This window comes from Oryza glaberrima, chromosome 9 (assembly GCF_000147395.1).
Source record: "Oryza glaberrima chromosome 9, OglaRS2, whole genome shotgun sequence".
Lineage (NCBI taxonomy): Eukaryota > Viridiplantae > Streptophyta > Magnoliopsida > Poales > Poaceae > Oryza > Oryza glaberrima.
Window position 1 is genome coordinate 17,588,849 of NC_068334.1, and position 21,538 is coordinate 17,610,386.

General features: G+C 41.2%; 2 protein-coding genes across 2 annotated transcripts; one reads left to right on the plus strand and one right to left on the minus strand.

Moving 5' to 3' along the window:
• Positions 1–13,654: 13,654 nt before the first annotated feature.
• Positions 13,655–18,537, plus strand: LOC127785406 (zinc finger protein WIP2-like). Its single transcript, XM_052312846.1, has 2 exons — positions 13,655–14,576; positions 17,782–18,537. Exons 1-2 carry the CDS (start codon positions 13,710–13,712, stop codon positions 18,241–18,243), a joined length of 1,329 nt encoding a protein of 442 aa, XP_052168806.1. The 5' UTR covers positions 13,655–13,709; the 3' UTR covers positions 18,244–18,537.
• A 1,326-nt stretch (positions 18,538–19,863) lies between these two features.
• LOC127783809 (glutamate receptor 3.3-like) lies at positions 19,864–20,225 on the minus strand. The gene is made up of 2 exons (XM_052310966.1): positions 20,040–20,225; positions 19,864–19,965 (listed from the first exon to the last, which is right to left on the minus strand). Exons 1-2 carry the CDS (start codon positions 20,223–20,225, stop codon positions 19,864–19,866), a joined length of 288 nt encoding a protein of 95 aa, XP_052166926.1.
• Positions 20,226–21,538: the final 1,313 nt, after the last annotated feature.

The window sequence follows — 21,538 nt, forward strand, 5'->3', positions numbered from 1 at the left end:
TTTGGGTTCATAAAGCAATTGATTGGATACAATATTATTGCTTTTTGCCACGTAAGTGTGCACTTTTATTGACCAATATTATGGCTTAGGCTGATTATATATTTTGGTCATTTTCCATGCGGTTGGTAAATCCTTTATGAGTTTATTTACTCGGATTTTATACCACATATGCCATATATTTCCAGGTGTGGTGAAACCATGTGTCCTCTAGGGACTTAAGCACATCTATTAAAGCAGTGTGCGCATGTCGTATGCCCAATACTTTGGAAATTTCTTTATTCACAACATACAAGCTTCTTTATAGCTGTTTTGCTATGTGAATTTTCAATGATGTAGCCAACTTTAGGTTACACTCATCATATTTTACAAAGCAGTCGGTATATCACTCGGATCATGTTATTCAGGGATTCACACCGCATATGCTACATATTAATATCAAGTCGCTTGGTTGACTATAATTATCGAAGCCACTCGGTTGGTTGGATTATTTATTCCTTGACTATATGCTTGGTTTGTTCAATTAACCACATAGTTGAGGGCTACACCTATTAGGTACATCTAGTCGATGCACCTGACTTTATTTTTCAGCCCTTCACAGTCTTCAGATTTGGTAAAAGTACTCGGGAGACCATGGCAAAGATGATTGAAGCACTCGGCTTTGGAGTAATCTAGTTTGAGAGAAGATTATCTTTTCGACTGTGAAGGTCTCAGGGGCTACTGTGGAGATTTTGGGTACCCCATACCCACACGGCATGGTTATCCGACTAGTTATAGGGGATAACTTATATATATGGAATATGTAACAGATTATGACTTGGGTATTACGTTTCCTTGTATATTACGGAACGGCCTAAAGTCCTGGTTTGATAAGATTGTAAAGTAGATTTAGGAAACTGATACCGTATTGGATAAGGTTTCTATCTTGTAATCCTGCCCCCCATCCTATATAAGGTTGGCAGGAGGCCCTCTAGGGGGCATGAGACAACTAGATCGTCAGATCTATAATTCACCCGGCGGATTCAAATCTCCAAACAGGAGTAGGGTATTACCTCTCATTGAGAGGGCCTGAACCTGTCTAAATCCTTTGTCTCTGCATCCATCCACTTTTAAGTCTCGTGCGCTACCTCCTTTTATTATTGCCGAATTCATGTTTCGACACATAGTTGAGTATAGGTTGTAGTTACAATGTAGTTAGAGCGTAGTTTCAATGCAGTTATACTATAGTTACAATACAATTGTAAACTCTGCATTTCTTTCAATGGATACGGGGAACTCATGTTCTTCTAGTATAAAAAAAAGTAGTTACAATACAGTTAGAATATAACTACACTTTAATTATACTATAGTTATATTTAAAAATATTTTATATAATCGAAAAACTTGCAGCAACTTTTTAATACTTGCTCAGATAATTGTGTCTTCTCCGTCTTCGTCTCGCTTGTCGAAACAAGATTTCGACAATATAAAGGGGTAGCGCATGAGACCTAAAAGTGGATGGATGCGGAGATAAGGATTTAGACAGGTTCAGGCCCTCTCAATGAGAGGTAATACCCTACTCCTGTTTGGGGATTTGAATCTGCCAGGTGTAGTATTGATCTGATGATCAGTTGTGAATCATCTTGCCCTAGAGGGCCTCCTGCCCGTCTTATATAGAATGGGGGGGGGGGCAGGATTACAAGATAAAAAACGTAACCAATATGGTATCGGTTTCCTAAATCTATTATCAAACCAAAACTTTAGGCCGTTCCGTAATATACAAGAAAACGTAATACTCAAGTCATGATCCGTTACATATTTCATAGATATAAGTTATCCCCTAAAATTAGTAGGATAACCATGCCGTGTGGGTATGGGGTACCCATAATCTCCACATCGCTGAACACCTATGCAAACTACTCAACTAAGGCCCTGTTTAGTTCGTGAAAAGAAAATTTTTGGGTGTCACATCGAATGTTTGATCGGATGTCGGAAGGGGTTTTCGGATACAAATGGAAAAACTAATTTCATAACTCGCTTGGAAACCACGAGACGAATCTTTTGAGCCTAATTAAGCCGTCATTAGCACATGTGGGTTATTGTAACACTTATAGCTAATAATGAACTAATTAGGCTTAAAAGATTTGTCTCGCGATTTCCATACAAACTGTGTAATTAGTTTTTTAATCTATATTTAATGTTATATATATGTGTTTAAAGATTCGATGTGATTTTTTTGGAAAAAAAATTTAGGAACAGAACCAGGGCTAATTATATCTTCCAGATCGACATGGAGATCTGGACTGATCAACTATAGATACGTACATGTAAACGTTAATTGGTTGCCGAGCTTGTCTGTGGGCCTTCCACCACGTACAGAGTCCACAGCAAACAGCAGAGTACGCACGTACACGCCTCAGCTCATAATTGAGGAGGCGAGACGGCATGTGTGTACGTATACTACATGCGAAGGGGAGGAGCGAAGGCGAAGCCCCTCTCTAGCCACCTACTCTCTCCCCCGCGTACTTAATTTGTTCCTTTTGTCTGCTGATCGATCGATTGATACACTGTAGATCCTATATAATTGATGTGTCTGTCGTCTGTGGGGACTCCGGATAAAATTAACACGCCATGCACCAACGCATTCATAGCGTGTGTGTGCACGCAACGACGCGCGTGCAGCTAGCTAGCATGCAGATGCAGGGTGTTGTAGGGCACAGGACATGCAGAGCCATCGGCCATGGCCATTGCAGTCAGCAGATGCTGCTGCTGCTGCATGCTTCATTTCCTCACCGATCCATCCATCGGTGGATCTGTGTACCGGCCGGTGTGTACGCTTGATTTCCTCGACGTGCTAAGGTGTTTCAGCTATCGTGGTCGAAGTACTGCTCCTTCACCTATGTTAAAATTTATATAAAAAGGTTGCTTTATTTTGTAACAGAGGAAGAACGAGCTAATTATTACCCGTTTTCTTTGGGGGTTGGGGGGGGGGGGGGGGTGGGGGGGGGGGTCACGAGTAGAAGCATGCAGCTGCAGACTCGATCGGTGATGCAGACTATGGCGAGTAACTGACAGATGTGATAGAGGAGGCATATAGAGCAGATCGAGAGGAGCATATGCAGGCATGCATCACATGCCGTGCTAGCTCGCTGCTGGATGGAAGCCGAAGCCGTTATGGGCAATGGCATGGGCAATAATGGAATAGGATTGTTGTTTATCGAGGGGGTATGTTTGTTCATTTCGATCGGATTGTGCTCCTCCTACTGTTCGCTGCGTCCGGACGGAGTGACTGTGCATCGTGCCATCCATGAATACACTTGTTCACTTAAAAGTAAAAGAAAAGGGGAAGAGGCATGATTATTGCTGACTACATATATGTATTGGGCAAGTTTGGTGTTAGTATCAGAATTATACAGAACTTGAGGCTTGAATATTATTGCCTAGATTATTTATTTTTTTTTCATCATTCTGTTAGATGTAGAGCAGCTATTCTAACTCTAGATATCGAATTTATTAGATATTTTTGAATCTTAATTATGTATCTTAAGTTAGCTAGCAATTGATATTTAATTGTAAAAACAAGTGCTGAAAGAACTAGAGAACCATCATAAGAAAAAAGAAGAAAAATAGCGGAGATACATTTTTACATATACTAGTAATATGTTCATACATTGCAACTGAGCTATACCATTAAGAATGATCTAGGTGCGGATCGAACCTAAATCACATTTTTTGTTGTTAACCAACCTTTTTTATCTGGGAATTTTCTTTTATTATGCGAGAGAGTGTGTTGCGCACAAGGGGAAATAGGGGAGGAAGGAACCAACGACTCCACTTTTAAATAGTAAACAACCGTTTTTTATCTAGGAATTTTCTTTTGTTATGCGAGTGCACGCTGCATTTGAGGGGAGGACAAAACAAGTGTGCTATTAAGTAATAGAGGACATAATTCACAATCCTTTACAAAACAAAATCCACCTTTAAATAAATTTAACATGTTAAGGGAACAATTATTTTTACTATTCGGAAGTTACTACTGATGAATGAATATAATTATTTTTAAGTCCATGTAAAAATAGAGATCCAGAGTAAAAAAAATAAATTTAACATGGCATGGGAACAAAGAGGAGCATTTACAATCAAATTGGATTACATCAAAGCGAGGACCATGCTTTGATTATCATTGGTTAGCAAGTTCAGGTTGATATCTTTTAATACTGAAAGAATACATAGTTCTGCATCTGTATCATCCACACTTCACGATGAATATGATACTCTAACTACTAAAAACTTCGAAGGAAATACTCCTGGAATAAGGGGGAAAACCGTGAATAGATGGTGGCGGCTAACTATTAAAGCACTGAAGTATACTTTTGCAACAGTACAGTAATAGGAGTAATCCTTTCTCTTTCCGGAATGCTCCTGGAGAGCATGTTCCTCTGATGTGCCCTTCTGCCGGCAGACTCATCTACTCATCAGTCAAAGTATCAAATGCACAGGGGGTGTTTAGATCTATGGACTTAACTTTAGTCCATGTATTTAGACACTAATTTAGAGTATTAAATATAGACTACTTATAAAACTAATTACATAAATAAAAGCTAATTCGCGAGACAAATTTTTTAAGCCTAACTAATCCATAATTAGAAAATGTTTACTGTAGCATCACATAGGCTAATCATAGATTAATTAGGCTCAATAGATTCGTCTCGCGTATTAGTCCAAGATTATAGATTGGTTTTATTAATAGTCTACGTTTAATATTTATAATTAATGTCTAAACATCCGATGTGATAGTTTCTTAAAGTTTTAGTCACATCTAAATAGGTATTGCGAACTGTAAATTAATTGCCCCTCACCTTAAAAATTCAGATATCAACGATCTCCAGCAAACGTAGAAAAGGGAATTGAATGGTCCTGGAAGAAAGTAAAAACCGTGAATAGATCATGGCGGCTACTAGCTTAAAAGGGGTCAATTTCCCATCCTCCAATTCTGGCACATGCAGTAAATTAAACGAGTTTTTTTATCCTCTTGGAATGTTGCAACTTGCAAGGAAGCATGTTTTACGTGCTTGATGTGGCGTTTTGCCCCTGAACTCGTTCGTGGTATGTTCATTCTAGCTAGCTAAGGCCGGATTCTAAACTTCTTGGCTGGATTACTTTCTCTTTTTTTTCTTGTTTATTGTGAGTGCGCTAGCTAATTCCTAAACTATTAAATAACATATTTTGGGTAAAAAAAACTTTTATGTAAAAACTGTTTTTTAAAAAATAAATCTATTTTCAAGTTTATAACAGTGAACACTTAATTAATCATACAACAATGTCCTTTCTCATTTTGCGTGTCACCAAAAATTTCAACCAAACCACACACGCGAATGAAGCCTTAGACTACATGTCACGTCAAATACGTCGATTTCTATCTAGTCGGCCATCACCAAATTAACCCTAAAAATATCATCTCCCTGCATGCATGCCAGCGAATTCTACAGTTAGACCATATATGAAGCTGTCTCGACACCGACATGATTTGTATATATCGGCATGCCTGGCTAGTGCAAGCACAAACCTCCAGATAACCCTCAAGGCTAGGGCAACCGATGATAACCCAATTGATTCAATTCACATGAGAAACCGATTTGCAGGCAGGTATTGGTAGCTACCATGCAGAAAAAAAGGGAGAAAAGGCCGGAGAGAAACGGAGAAGAAATTTGCCTGGATCGCGACGGCCGGGGAAGGGGATTGTGATCGATGGTCTCCCCTCTCCTTTTCCATGTCCTTTGATTAAATGCACACACCCATTTGCCCTACCGTGCAACCACATCACTATTGTACGCATCACACCACCACACCCCTTGTTCTCTGGCCACTATTTCCAATTCAATGCCACCACTGTTGGGTCCTTTATTGCTTATACCTTGAACCCACTCTGTCTGCTGGGATCTTCTACCTCTCAAACCTAATGCATTGCATGGCGCATGCCCATTGGATGCCATGCTTAAATCAAAATAAATATATATACTTAAGGCAGACTGTCTCATTTCAACTTTTTGAAGAAGAGGGTAGCTAATAATTATGTTTGTGGAATAGGACGTACTCCATAATAGTACTACATAAGAAAAGTGATAATAACCCTATTGCTAATACAAATTATGTAAGACCGTACAAATACAGAGTTCAAACACTACACCATTACCAAGAATTACCATATGTCATTGGTCAGAGAAAATCTATTATACTGACAAACTATATGTCGCTATAACTGTTTGGCGACCTATCAACCCACAACAATTCCTTCTTTACAAACATACATGTTGTCTGTCAGAAATTTAGTGGCTCCACATCGTTTTTAAGTCACTGCGATACAGACCATCGCCCATCGGTGGGCTCTAATTACTACTAAAACTTATCTTGTTGGCTATACAGCAGTTCTAGCTACTTCTGGGCTAATTTATTTAACGTTGGGAGAATAGAATTTAGTTCTCTCCATATCAAATATATTTGGCTACAGGGAGCACTACAATTTTTTTTGAACGACTCAAACCAGACATTGTGAAGTTTATATTGATAGAGTAGGAAAAAAATTACACGATTACAACCCTAGGAGGTCGCAACCAGGAAAACGAAGAAAAAATAACCCACCCACCCCCCCCCCCCCAAAAAAAACACAGACAACGCCAACGCAAATACCTAAGAGAAGGTTAGCACTGAACCGGCCGTCGCTAGGCTAACAAAGAAAATACAGCTGATGTCGTCTAGAACCTATAGAGGGAGCACTACAATTTTAGGTTGATAAAAGCTCAAGAAAATTACTCAGAGCAATATAACCACCTTCTCCTGGACTTTTTCCTTCTCAAAAATTGAAGAAAAAACATATATACCGGCAAAATTCGAAGAGGTCGCAGTCGCAGGTGGTGCAATGTGTGCATAGCGTATGAATGAATGCCCAAACCCAATTGATAACACACGGCGGCATCTCGTTTTGGTCCAGTGGACCCGGCACACAAATGTATTAAGACGCATGTGTTTCCTCAGGCTAGCTGCATGGATCAGATCAATTACCTCTTAAATCCCCACCGGCTATGTACAGAGATCGCACCAGCTGCCTAATTAATTGGAACAGTAGACGGCTAGCCGTCGAGCTAGGCCACCTATGCACACACTGTGTGTGGGCACCGGGTTTCAATGCTCCTTCCCCGACAATTCGATCTGTCTATAGCTTCTTAATTATATAGCCCAATGCAATAATAATCTCTTAACCAATTATTTGCTTGTGATCTCGATGATCAAATGTTCAAGCAGGGTGGCTATAAAGTACATGCATGCAATAAGTTACTTCATTATGGCAGAATATGAGAAACCACTATACTATATGACAGATAGCTAATCGCGTAGACAATGTATTTAAGTCTTTGTGAGCTGTTTATATACAGCTATTCGAATTAACTGGACGAGTCATACAAGGCGCAATTATGTCCATCCTAATACAGTAGATCTGTTATTAACTATCAAATTAATTCTGTCTAAAAATATATATTTATAATAAGTTGAAACACGTCCAATTGGTTAGATGGAGGTATCCCGCCTTCTACCTTCTCATCTTTCCATTCGCATCTGCCTCGACCTTTTTTTTATTATATGCATGTAGGGTTATTGTGGTTATTTATATGTACTAATATATCCATTTTTTTATAATACAATTATTTCGGGAGGGAGGTACTACTATGTACGCTTACACAATACTACTCTATCCTAAAATAAAAAGTGTAACCATTTTCATTACAAGGGGCGCATTGCATGCATGCAATTAGCTAGAACATCTCCCTCCTTTTATTTTATTTTTTAAATTCTGCACTCTTAAAATCTCTAAACCCATTGGGTACCTGGATTGTATTTACTAGAGTGATCTAGATAAATAATTAATAATTATTGTGCCTTATATCTAGGATGGAACATATTTGTATATTTGAAATGTAACAATAATAATAACATTGTATGGCAAGTGTAATATATTAATGGAGCTATTTCTAGAGGAAGACTAACACGGAATGGGTTGACTAGTCAATATAATCAGTGGTGGTCCTCAGCAACAACTAGGTTTTGACTCTTGAGCTAATGATTTTTCCCGATTAATTTGAAATTATTTCATTAATTAACTATATTAGTTCTATCAAGTTTCTGTTTGTTCTATATACTGGCAAGTTTCCAAGTGAGCATCTTTTGTTATTAGTATTATTGTACTGCTCAATAGTTAGCTATGCTAATTAATTGAGTTCAGGTTAGCCTGAACAATAATTAAGATTAATTCCTCTAATTTCCAATCAATGCATGTATAATTATTGAACATGAATGGTACTGGATCTGTCCATGCTCCCCGATTTATTGACTGGCTTGGGATTAGCACTCACTCGCAATCTCACATCGATCATCTACAGGAATTGCACGGGCCACTAGCTAATTGAACAGTAACTTGCTGGTAAGGCCGCCTATATCTATAGTAATACTGTTCGCTCCTTGAATGCTGGTTTGAATATATCCTATTCCACGTGTAATTAATAATGGCCTTTAAATTTATTCTTCTTTTCAGGTGTTAAATGTATGCATAGTTGTGGCCAGAAAAGGCCAATCATATTTGATTCTGGATCTTACAGACAATTGGGCAGAGGTAATTAGGCTATATATAAATGAAATCTGTAGTGCAACGGTGCAACCATCTTATTGTTTAAGAGGGTAAAAAAAAAAAACTGGTTGAACTAATTATAAGACAAGTCTACAATTGACAATGACGAGACTTTTATTATTGTTCCGAGAGGTATAAAGAGGTATAGATAAACCAGTGTTAGAGCAAGTTTAATAGTATAGCCAACTACTAACTCCAAATTATCTATAGTCAATTTAATAGCCGATTAATATAATAGTTACCTATAAACATATATTACATGATTTATAGTTGTCCCACCAATACACACATGTATCTTAGAGTCCGTGCTGCAGCTGGCTACAAATCTGTAACCTGCTGCTCTTATCTCTCCTCCCTTATCTCCTCGAAATGTGTTTATAGCAGGCTTATAGTCTGCTATTGCACCTGCTCTTAGGCTGAGTTCATTCCCTTGAGTTCCCAACTCATCTCCCTTGTTTTCCACGCGAACGCTTTTTAAATTACTAAACGGTGCGTGTTTTGCAAAAAGTTTTTATAGGAAAGTTGTTTAAAAAAAATCATATTAATCTATTTTCAAGTTTTTATTAGTTAATACTTAATTAATCATATGTTGATCTATCGTTCCGTTTTACGTGTGGAGGGGAAGGGTTCCTAATCCCTCCAAAAGAACACAGCCTAGTCAGTGTTATATAACTTTACCCCGAAGGTATATTTCTCATGAATAACACAAATACTCGTAGTATACCTCTCATAAACAGAAGAAAACATTAAAAACATACTGCCTTTGTCTAAAACAATTAAGCAATTCTAGATACGATTATTAAGAAAGTAGGTGGAAATAATTTGGGGAATGTTAAGATTAGCTGATAAGAGAAAGTAGAAGAAATTGAATAGAGAATGATTGTGATCGGTTGAGAGAAGGAGATAGGTGAAGAAATAGCTTAATCAAAGATCGAGTGGTAGAAATAGCTTCATTTTGAAACGGAGTGAGTATATAAATATGAGTTTTCAATCTTATCCTAACTCCAATCTATAAGATTAATTATGATACCTCCTTTCACAAAGAGGTAAATATCAAATATAAGGAAATATATACCTCTCTCCAAGCTAAGGATGAGAGAAAGAAAACCTATTAATAAAGACCACCACCGAATAACTTTAATAGGTGAATTGTAAGTCTATAATTTGTTTAAGCGATGTATATGTAGTAATCTGTCATAGCATTATAGTCCATTTTCATTATCTTAATAAAATGGAGTAATGACCTGCCCTCAATGCATGTTGGAATTAAGAGTGTTGGTTGTGTAATCGTAAGGAATATAGTTTTTTTTTTTTTGTAAATATATCTTACTCCTACTTAGGTACCAAAGAATGTCTACGATCAGGTTGGAATTGTACAACTTGATGGCCAAAAAGATTAATTTCCATTATTTTTTCTCAATTTGTAAGCAAAAAACACTATCCCTGCATGTGCCTTATAATCCAATGATTTCTGTGGTGCAGCCAGCGAAAGTGCGAAACATTCGCCTCGACCATATATTTACTACGATCACAATTCACAAATGGTCCCGGTATAAGAACCACGTACGCCGTTTGCTTTCAGATGGCGAAAAGACGGAAACCCACATTAATTCAGTGTTGGTCCCTTGCTGATTCATTCTCCCTAGCTAAAATCTTGCTACATGTTCTCTCTACATCTCTACGTACCGTAGCCAAATTAGTTAAGGTAAATAAATTTCCATCGAGAATAATGTTTTTAATTCTGCCGGTTAATCATGCTAACAGTTGTTAATTTGTTTTTAGTCTAGCTAGCTCTTTTTATAAGCGGGATCAGGTTACTCTCAGCTCCCTCAATTAGCAGGTATCTCCCACCGCGATGTTAAAAACAAAAGGAGAATTTACATTATTTGTATATATATATTTCCCTGTTTATTACTTATATATGTCCCGTTCTTAGAAACGTCCTAAAATATGTGCAGTCAAACCTCAAAATCTTAAGTTATTAATAGATTAATTCAAAGGTATCATGATTCAAAATATGAAAAATGTTGACATATTTGTGTCATGAAAAACTCTTTCATAATTTATTTTTTATAATTATATAGTTTGATATAGTAATGATAAAATGTATTGGAGACTGTGTCAATGTCCAACCAAATCATCCTCTTAAGAACATAAGTACTAGTAACTGCATCAAGAGCCCTGTTAAAAATAAAAGGATAATTTACATTATGTTTATATAGTAAATGAAATCAATTACTTGGAAAATGCCATCAAGAAGAGGTCTAAGGCATCAATATATACTTCGGTTTTTTTCTCACCAAGTGTTATGACGTCTAGACTCTAATTAACAATAGCAAAATGGATTCTCCAAAAAATACAAATACTATATTGATGTCACATTTTACACCCTTTTCATATTCTTACAATATACTATGTGTTTATATAGGGCAGTTTCGCATTGTAATATCCAAAGTTTTGAAGTTCGGAAAGAATATTTAAATCAGCCTCTCAACATTTGGTACTTGAAACGGTAATTATAATTATATGCTATATAACATTTCATAATTTCAAGCAAGCAAAATTGAATATGTTACCATTAAGAAGATACTAGCTGAATCGATGGACTGGAACCCAACACCTTCCCTCGAAAGGGCAAAGTTGTGATCATTTCAGAACGACGAGCGCAAATTCCACACTAAAACATAGCTAATGTACAGAAAATGTGATGTGGTGACATTTTTACTACGGGATATTTTAAATGTTTAGATTAGTCATTCAAGAACAGTATATGCGAATCTTCCTCTATAAAAATATTTTATAGATTATAATTTTGCTATATATTCAATTTATATGACAAGTGTACATATGTAATAAAAGTTTTGCTCCAAAGATGCATATCGAAAAAAAATTGTAAGAATTAATATCCGTGTTATTTTGTAGCCACATTCATATAGGGGGTTGTTTAGTTCCCAAAACAAAATTTTTCACCCATTACATCGAATGTTTGGACACATGCATGGAGTATTAAACGTGGACAAAAAAAACAATTACACAATTTGCGTGTAAATTGCGAGACGAATCTTTTAAGCCTAATTGCGCCATGATTTGATAATGTGGTGCTACAGTAAACATTTGCTAATGACGGATTAATTAGGCTTAATAAATTTGTCTCGTAGTTTCCTGGTGGAATATATAATTTGTTTTGTTATTAGACTGCGTTTAATACTTCAAATGTGTGTCCGTATGTTCAATGTGACAACCAAACCTAAAAATTTTTCCCTACTAACAAGGCCTTGCGCCCCTAGAATCTTCCTCCGGATTTTCTTATTCGTCCCTTGAGCCTTCCCTTTAAAGTCCAATATTTGTCCTCTTAGTTTTCTTCTAAAGTGCCATATATATTTATCCTCTTGGGTCCTATATATATATTTGTTCTCTAGGCTCCCATATCATCCTCGGATCTCTCGTCTCGATTCCTATATTTGTCCTTTAGGATCCCTCATCCCATATATATTCATATTCTAGGTGCTTCATACATCCTGAATTTAGTTAATTTTATTCGTTTTTTAACCGATTCAGAAAACATCTTTTTTCCATTATTACAATATTTCGGAAATTAATGTAAGAACTCGTAAAGTTGCACGTTTGTAGTTTGGTCAAGACCGGTGATGATGTTCTTAGTTGTCTTTTGACACAAGCTATTGCTCATCTTTAAATAGCAGCATCAATAATCCGTGAATTGTGGCCCCGGACAAAACAAATTGACCTATAACAAAATGCTAATAATGTGTATATATAAGGAACAACAGTACCGGGCCGAAAGAAAGAAAACCCATCTGGACAAGATTTCTCCATCAAAATTTTATAAACCAAACACATAATAATAGTACATGTACCATCACTAGCTTGTAACTATGGGCACACACAATAAATGGGTTTTCGTTTCAAATAAGGACATATGGAAAAATGAATCGATCAATGGAAATTTGACTACAAATCTTTTTTTCCCATAAAAAGAACATTTCTTATAATATATCTGGCGAGCTGGTGAGAATATAGAGAAGTATATATATAATCCCCTAGCTTATAGCACTAATTAATTCCTGGATTTTTAGCTTTACTAAGTGTCACAATCTTGAGTAAACATTTGGATTGTTTGGGGAGCTAGCCGAGATTCTCGGAGTATCTATGGCTGCTAGAAGCCCCCTAAAGAGGGCATATATTTCTTATCTATATTTTGATTCTATTCATGAACCTTTTAATGAATATATAAAATACAAAATTTAAGTGATAAAGTCACAAGGTATTGATTGGCCAGTGAAATTCGAGCCCAGTGAGACATCGATTTTTCGCCAATCTAGAAAAATCGACACATTTCGAATGAATTTCCATAAACTCCAAACATGATAACTCGAGATGATCCAAATTCCCGAAATCCGATCAAAATTCATCGAGCTTGTGAAGCCTTACTCTGCAGAAAGAACATGTCCCTCCTTACGAGAAAGAAAAAAAAACCAAGAGGGGAAGCACCACTGGTGCGGTGCTGAAGTAGAAAATCTGGTGCTGAAGTCGTATGCACATGATTTCACCCATCAGAGTTTAAATCCTGATGTCCAAGAATACTATGCATGTGCTGAAGTAGAAAATCTGGTGCTGAAGTCGTATGCACATGATTTCACCCATCAGAGTTTAAATCCTGATGTCCAAGAATACTACGCACATGTAGTTGGGCTTCCAACAAGATTTTACTGAAATCAGAGATGCGCTGTTGGTTTCCGACTCTTGGAGAGTGTATAATGGTGTGCGCGCGCGTGCATCCATCTTGTAATCCGAAAAAACAAGAGTTATCTCCCGGTACATCGTACGTACGTACCACGTCCTCCATGCACACATTAGCTAATTAACCTCCACAGTAAATAGTAAATATACTCATTCCCAATCCCCTTCGGGGACCTTCCCTCTCACACTCACACGCCCTATAATAACCCCTCGCCAACTACCACGCCCACGCCACCACACACGCACACGAGCTGTGTCGATCTCTCCATAGCAAGAGGCGCAAGTTACCTTGCCAGCCATGGAGAACCCCTACTACGCGAGCTTCCTCAAGAATCACCACCGCCGCTACTGCTTCTCCACCCCGCCGTCGCCGTCGCCGTCGCCGGCTGGCGCTTACTCCTCCTCCTCCTTCCCGTTCTTTCCGACGGCGGGGGTGACGTCGACGACGGCCGCGACGCCGCCGACGACGACTGCCCCGCCGTCGCCTCCGCTCCGGGAGGCCTTGCCGCTACTGTCCCTCACCCCAGCCTCGCGCGGCGGCACGACGGCGGCGCAAGAGCGTGCGCGGCAGCGGGGGGAGGAGGACTACACCGACGACGACGACGGCGCGGAGGAGGAGGGAGCGGACGAGGAGGACGTGCCGGGCTCGACGCCCGGCGGCGGCGGCGGTGGAGGCGGCGATAGACACCACCAGCTCCGTCGTCGCCGCGCGGGGCGGCTCTTCGCCGACCTGAACACCAAGGCTGCGGCGGGAGACCCGATGGACGTGGAGGGCTCCGGCTCCGGCTGCTGCGCCGCCGAAGCCGCCGCGGCGGGGGACGACGACGCGGACGTCACGGTCGCGCTGCACATCGGCCTGCCGAGCCCGACCGCCGCCGCCGACCTCATCTCGGGGCTCTCGTCAGCAGCCGGGAGAAGATCCTCCACCGCGCGTCGTGACGAGGAAGAGGACGAGGCGGAGGAAGCCGGCGGCGCGAGCAGGGACGACGGCGACGGCGGCGACGCCGCCGACGCCGCGGCGCCGCTAGGGTTCGCGTCGACGCCGATCGGGCGTCTGAACAAGGGCCAGTACTGGATCCCGACGCCGTCGCAGATCCTCATCGGCCCCACGCAATTCTCCTGCCCCGTCTGCTTCAAAACCTTCAACCGATACAACAACATGCAGGTCAGCCAGCAATTTCTTCATTTCTCTTCACAGCTTAATTCTGCTAGCTGCTACTGTTCTTGCTTGCTCTAGATTATCGCTGCTCCATTTAATTTTATTCTTTTTTGCGATTCTTTGTGGGTTATTGCTGTTCAGTTTTGTCGCAATTCAAGACTAATAAGTGATTAATTTACTTAGAATTAGACATAGCATCATGCGTGATCCCCAAACTGTACCACTAGTGGTCCTCTTGTTCGTCTTCCCCCGTTTTTGTCGTCATGGTATGACAAAGCATAAGTCTTCTTCAGTAGATTGATAAATCCCTTTTCTTAGGCTAGAATAAATCCGATCTAGCTAGAACTGATTTTTTTTTCTTTCAAGCATATCCTAATTGCAATCACCTAACAAATAAATGATACCGACAGTAGGCGACGCAATTTTTACCTTTTCTTTCTAAGATCTGGCTATGAAATATTTCTACAGTAGTAGTTCAGGAAAGCTTTATGGCTCTTGAACGAACGCTGCATATCTAGCTGGGTGTAATTACTTGCTAGTTCTTTTGTCGGAATAATGTTTGACAATGCGTCTCACTCGTTCTATATATACCTCTTGATCCCATTAACGTATGCTTCTTATACTTAGCTAGTTACTCAGCCTCGATCAGCATGCGAACGAAAACCTGCACTACCTTTATATAAAAACAAAAAACTGAATTTTATTTTTGCCGGGTTGACTGAAAGAATTAGGCCGACCGAATTTTATTAGGATTGGTAAGAAGAAAGCCTGAACCTAATTAATTACTTAAGAGTTATCTGTTTACAGTGATTAATTAAGTGATATACATATGTATCTATGTAAAAATATCCATATATTCACCAACCTCTCTTTGCATTATAGGTACTCTGCTAGCTGCTAAACCTACATATTATCTGAGAAATTCTTGACAAAAAACGTCCCACACAACATGCAGCTGATCTTGGAATTATCGTACACTAGTAAATCTCGATTATCAAGTGTGTCTTGCCACTCCATAGCCGGGCTAGCTAGCTTAAGAACATGAATCCCGTCTTTTCTTTCTCTGAACATTAATTTGTTCTTTTGCTCGATCTGTCAGACCAATGAACGATGAAGCATGAAGCTCCTATTCCAAAGTCAATTTTTTTTAGAAACACAGTATAAACGTAATCGCTCATAACATGTGTACATTCATCCATATGAACGCATACACGCACACCATATTTTTAATGAACGACAAAGTATGAAGCTCCTATTTCCAAAGCCATATAATTTGAACTACAGAGATAGCTTTTTTTTTTCCATTCGAAAAAAAAATCCATTCAATGAGATAGCTATATTTTGAAACGGGCGACCTATTTTCAAAGCCATCTAGTTTGAAACGGAGGGAACATGAAAGCTAGAGAGCAGTTCAATTCTCCTTCGATTCCATGGCTGCTAGTGCTAGCTCGTACCTTTTTGTTTAGCTTATCGTTGAAATACGACGAGTACTAGCAACTGCTAGCAAGCAAGCTATAAGAGAAGGAGATTTGCTCCGGTCCAAAAAAAAAAAAAAAGTACCTCAAGGTATTGGTACCCTGTGGTATCAAATCGTTTCGGATCGTTAGATCTAACAATACCCATCCTGCCCAGCTATATCCGACGATCGGAAATGATTTAATAACGTGAGGTACCGCTACCTTGAGTTAGAGCAAATCTCATAAGAGAAGCAGTGGATACAAGCTACACGTGCTGGTGTCTGGTCTGGTCTCTGAGATCACCGGAGATTGAGCTGAGCTGAGATGAGGAGGAGAGGGTTGCAGTTGTGCACGCACAGTGCCGCCTTTTCGTGTGATTGAACAAGACAGATATGGCCAGGCCGGGGCAGCCATGCCATGCAAATGCAAATGCAGTCATACATGCATGCGACTTTTATGCTTTTCTGGGGGCGCTCTTGCTTTTTACAGGGGGCTCTCTTTAGAAATGCACGCATTATTAGAGTGGTGGTTCGTCAGAGCTAGCAGAGATCCCAGTGAAGATCTCTTCTCCAGAGACTTCACCTTTGCATGATCTGCATGAATAAGATTTGTACTAAGTAGATTAGATGAGTCCTGGTGTATCTATTGACGGATGGAAAGAGATCTCATTAGCATGCATGCAGCAGCTAGCTATAGTGTGTGTGTCTGATGATATCTCTGATGAAAAAGCTTAGCTTTGCTCAGCTCAGCTGCATGCACAGACAGGCAGGGCAGGGGCCAGGTGTTCCTGGTGCTAGCTACTTTCTTCTACTCCAATGGTGTGAAGTGTGTGTGGTAGTATCTCACAGCAGCCAGCATGCAGTCCACTACCATATGACACTGATCTCTCTAGCTTTCAGATGATGGAGCTTTTTTGCCAAGCTAGCTTAGGTTGGATGTTTGATCAAGCCACATTAACCTTTTCTTCCTTCGTTTCTCACTTGTCAAGAGCTAGTGGTTTTGCTACAGCTGCCGTTTACCTCTCCCAAGAACTGCAAGAGATGTGCAGTGTTCTTGCTGTAGCTTAGCTCCACTGTCCCTGACGCACACACTGTGCTCCTCAGGCACAAGCACGCCACACACTCTCTCATCTCACAAGCAACAGTCACAAACACACAAGCAATGGTCTACTCCTACTACTAGCTAAGCCATAGCCTTGTCTGATCTGAAGAGCTACATATATAGCGCTCTCACTTTCAAAAGGCCGGCGTTTCTTCTGCGCTCATGCGGCTTCTCCGGTTTATCACAGCTGCATGCATGGGGAAAGCCGGAAAGTTTGTGTGAGAAAGAGCAAGGAGAGATTGATGCATGAGCCGGCCAGGTCCAGCCAGATCGACTCCCTTCTGATCATCCGTACTAGATGTCTGCAAATATCTCAAGATAAGCAAACGCATTAAAAAGAAAGCCAGTATACGGTGTCCTAGTACCACACCGAAATGAACAGCAGCAGTAACAGTACAAGTCTGCATGTTCACATGGAAACCACCATTGCCTGAACCCAGCCTGCAAATCCAGCATACGATCATACAGACAACAACCTGACATCTGCGTTCTGAGTTACTAGCGGTGTACGTACATATACACGGAGTAGTTTTCAGGAGTTGTGTGTTGTGTTTATCTAACTTAGGGCGTATATAGTAGTATTGTACAATGTTTATTTGATACAGTATATACGTAATACAGTAATATGATGAGTGCAATATGATAATATGCAGATGCATATGTGGGGGCATGGGTCGCAGTACAGGAAGGGGCCGGAGTCGCTGCGGGGGATACAGCCGACGGCGATGCTGCGGCTGCCGTGCTACTGCTGCGCGGCGGGCTGCCGGAACAACATCGACCACCCGCGGGCGAAGCCGCTCAAGGACTTCAGGACGCTGCAGACGCACTACAAGCGGAAGCACGGGCTGAAGCCGTTCCTGTGCCGCAAGTGCGGGAAGGCGTTCGCCGTCAAGGGCGACTGGCGCACCCACGAGAAGAACTGCGGCAAGCTCTGGTACTGCCTCTGCGGCTCCGAGTTCAAGCACAAGCGGTCCCTCAAGGACCACGCCCGCGCCTTCGGCCACGGCCACGGCGCGCTCGGCGGCGCCGCCGCCCTCGACGACGACGACGACGGCGCCGTCTCCGACCTCGACCACGACTCCTCCTCCACCGCCCCCGCGGCCCGATCCCTCTAATCACAAAGACTTGCTTCGGTCCAGCAAAAAGTATCTCGAAGTACTGATACCTCACATTACTAAATCGTTTCTGATCGTTGGATTTAGCTGGATAAGATATGTATTATTGGATCCAGCGATTGGAAACGATTTGGTATCATAATGTATCGGTAACCTTGAGATATTTTTTTATTGGACCGGAGTGAATCTCTTCATTGTAACAACACTACTACTATGAACTACTAGTCTACTACGTTCTACCGTGGATGTATACGAGTTTGCTCATCAGTTTCGCTCGCTGTTGGTGATTGTCTTCTTCTTCTTCTTCTTCGTGGTACGTAGTACGGCGTACACACTGTTGATGATGGTGGTGGTGTCGCCATCTGGTGGGACGTACACGCCTTGTTCTCTTGTTGATTATTAGTGCAACTCCGTGATCTGGTATAGTAGGAGGCTAGCTTTAATTTTGCTAGGGCGATATCTCAAATTGATCGCGCCCATAGCTTTGTCGCGATCAAGGAATCGATCGATCGATCGTGTCTAGATTTTCTGTTTTGTTTTGTTATTATCATCTTTCTTGTTTAATTGGTTGGGTGCTGTAGCGTGGAGTGGTCTGTAAGCTGCATATATTGCCTGTGAATGCACTGTGTGTACGTATTTGCCAGCGGGTCTGATATTCTCGATCGATTTGTTTCGATCACCTCGTACAGTGGTATGTACTTTCGTTCATCTAGAATATGAGATGCTGCGTTACAAGGACGCGATGTGTGCGTCAGTCAATTTGCTTACTATACACATGGAAAATTGACTGACGCAAATTGACTAACGCAAATTGAAAATAATGGTGTTTTTATTCTTGTTTGTCCATCATATATACTATACACATTCAGACGAAATGTTTGTACAGAATTTGGCTCAAGCTTGTACATACTGTTTTTCATTTGCATGTTGTTTCCATATACTACCATAGGCAAAACACGTATTTGGTATATACGGTCAGGTCCTGGGTGCCCACGTTTATAAATATGTGATATAGTACAATTGAGGAATTTTATGAGATTAGTGGATTTGTTCATGGACATTGTCTGTTGAGACCTTGAGGGTGTTAGTTAAGGCCTTAAGGGGACATGGCTCATGTCACTAGCTAATGTGTATACATGTGGCATGTGTGTTTATGTGGGTTCCATGTGTTTGCCAAAACAGTGTTCTCATTGGCATTTTATGTCTGGACAAAAGCAACCACCAAGAATGTACCATCACCTGGACATGCATGGAAAGTGGCCCTTGATGATGTGCTTGAGATGGAAACTAATGAGCGGTAACACAGGTCGAAAGCGCACAAACCGCTCAAACTAGAGTAGGTGAAAAGGTACCAAAGCAAACGTCATAAGAGCAGTCGAGGAGTGGCGGATGACACCAGTCAAATAGGAGATAGGCAAAATTTGCTACAGGATATGCAAAAAACGTGTAATTGGCTAAGAGATACCGTAAAAACGTGACACGGCTGATTGACACTCTAAAAATTGTGTAATTGGCTATAGGACACCAGAGACAATATTTTATATTTTCCAGATCAAAAGAGGTGATAATATTTTTCAAATGGCGAGATTGCCCCTGCCATGGAGCGCCGCCGCCGCCAATTCATCGGATCGGATTGCCTCCGCACCTACCTCGCTCTCCGGCCTCCTCCTCCTCGGCAGCCGTCGAAAGGTCCACGGCCAGAGGGGAGTCGCGCTGGAAAGCCTGCATATGTAGTACTTGGTTGTAGTGTAGGATAAAAAGAAGAAGAAAAGAAGCCAACAAGGAAAATAACTCACGAATCCCCATCCGCTCTTTGTGAACTCCTGGCCCACTGTCCTGAACTGGCAGTTGATGGAGAGGAAGAGCTCCACGTATGGCAGCTCGTCGATGATGGCCACCACGACGCCGCTCTGCAGGCTGGAGGAGTAGTCGGTGATGGCGAGCTCCCGGAGGCGGGACTCAGGCACGCCCAGCTCCTGCATGAGGTAGCTCTTGGCGAAGGAGCCGACCTGGAAGCCGATGGGGTCAGAGCTGGCGATGAGGCCGTCCAGACCCTAGATGTCCGTGGACAGCTGCTGCAACATGAGGATGGAGGTGAGGCTGGCCGTTGGTCGTCACCGTCGCTGTTGGTCCTCACTGAACGAGGAGATCCTGGCGCTGCTCGTCGCCATGGCGTTGGTCCTCGCTGAATGAGGAGATCCCGGCGTTGGTCCTCGCCGTCGCCGGCAGTGATACCCCGGCGGAGCGCCGCCGCTTTTTCCGCCGCGTACCGAGCCGTCCCAGCTCAGGCCGTTGGCCGGCCGCGCGCTGTTCCTCTGCTCCGCCGCGTGCGTGAGGAAGATGGAGGATAGGAGAGAGATGTGGACCCCACTTATGGTTAGTAAATAGTAATCACTCTACTAATTAGGAACAAATTAGTCCATGACGCGTGAGGCCTGATGGTTAAAAACCTATTAAAAATTAGATTAAACATACACTGTCCATGACACATGGGACCCACCGGTGTTTAAAGAAGGAAAGAGAAGGGGCAAGTCAGGCATTTAGAAAAATATCTCACCTCTTTTGACCTGGAAATAATAAAAAAAAATGTGACCGGTGTCCTACAGCCAATTACATGTTTTTTGTAGTGTCCATCAGCCGTGTCATGTTTTCGCGGTGTCTCTTAGCCAATTACATGTTTTTTGCATGTCCTGTGGTAAATTTTGCCTACGAGATATGGTGCGTCATGAGGGAGGATGTTAATTACTTGCAGGCAACAATTGTGAAGTATCACAAGGGGAGACAGGGCAAGCGAAGGGAGAGAAGGGAAAATGAGGATTCGGGCGAGTGGAGGGAAAAAAGTTGCGCATGGCAATGAGTGGGGTTAGTTTTTCTTGCTAGGTCCTCTCTATGGAATTGTTTTTTTTTTCAATTTTAGCATTGTGTTGTAAGATTTGGAATTTTGTTATCTTCGCCCATTAATTAAAAACTCATGGCCTTCTTTTGAAAATGAAGGAATACTAATGGATTTGTACTAGCTAGAGGAAATTGAGCTAGCATCCTATCAAAACCCTAGAAAATGTTTACATTGCAAATGAGTCCTAAAGGGGTTTCTAGGAAAAAAAAAGTTAATTAATAAATGGATCCTCCCCCAAGATTTTTGAGATTTTAGATACCAGCTAGTACTAGTATTAATTAACTCGTGGCAGCAAATTCAAGCTAGCAGTGGATAATTTTGCCATATAGCTCTCTTTTTTAATTTCAACTGAACCTGTCGGTTCAAACAACGCCAGGTTTTGCTAGAGCTAACGCTATG

Bases quoted from the DNA above. Each gene is read 5' to 3' on its own strand.
- LOC127783809 (XM_052310966.1), bottom strand. From the start codon at position 20,225: ATGCAGGAGCTGGGCGTGCCTGAGTCCCGCCTCCGGGAGCTCGCCATC. The intron at 19,966-20,039 runs GTGAGTTATTTT...CTACATATGCAG, and splicing joins CAAAGAGCGGATGGGGATTC to GCTTTCCAGCGCGACTCCCC.
- LOC127785406 (XM_052312846.1), top strand. From the start codon at position 13,710: ATGGAGAACCCCTACTACGCGAGCTTCCTCAAGAATCACCACCGCCGC. The intron at 14,577-17,781 runs GTCAGCCAGCAA...GATAATATGCAG, and splicing joins ACCGATACAACAACATGCAG to ATGCATATGTGGGGGCATGG.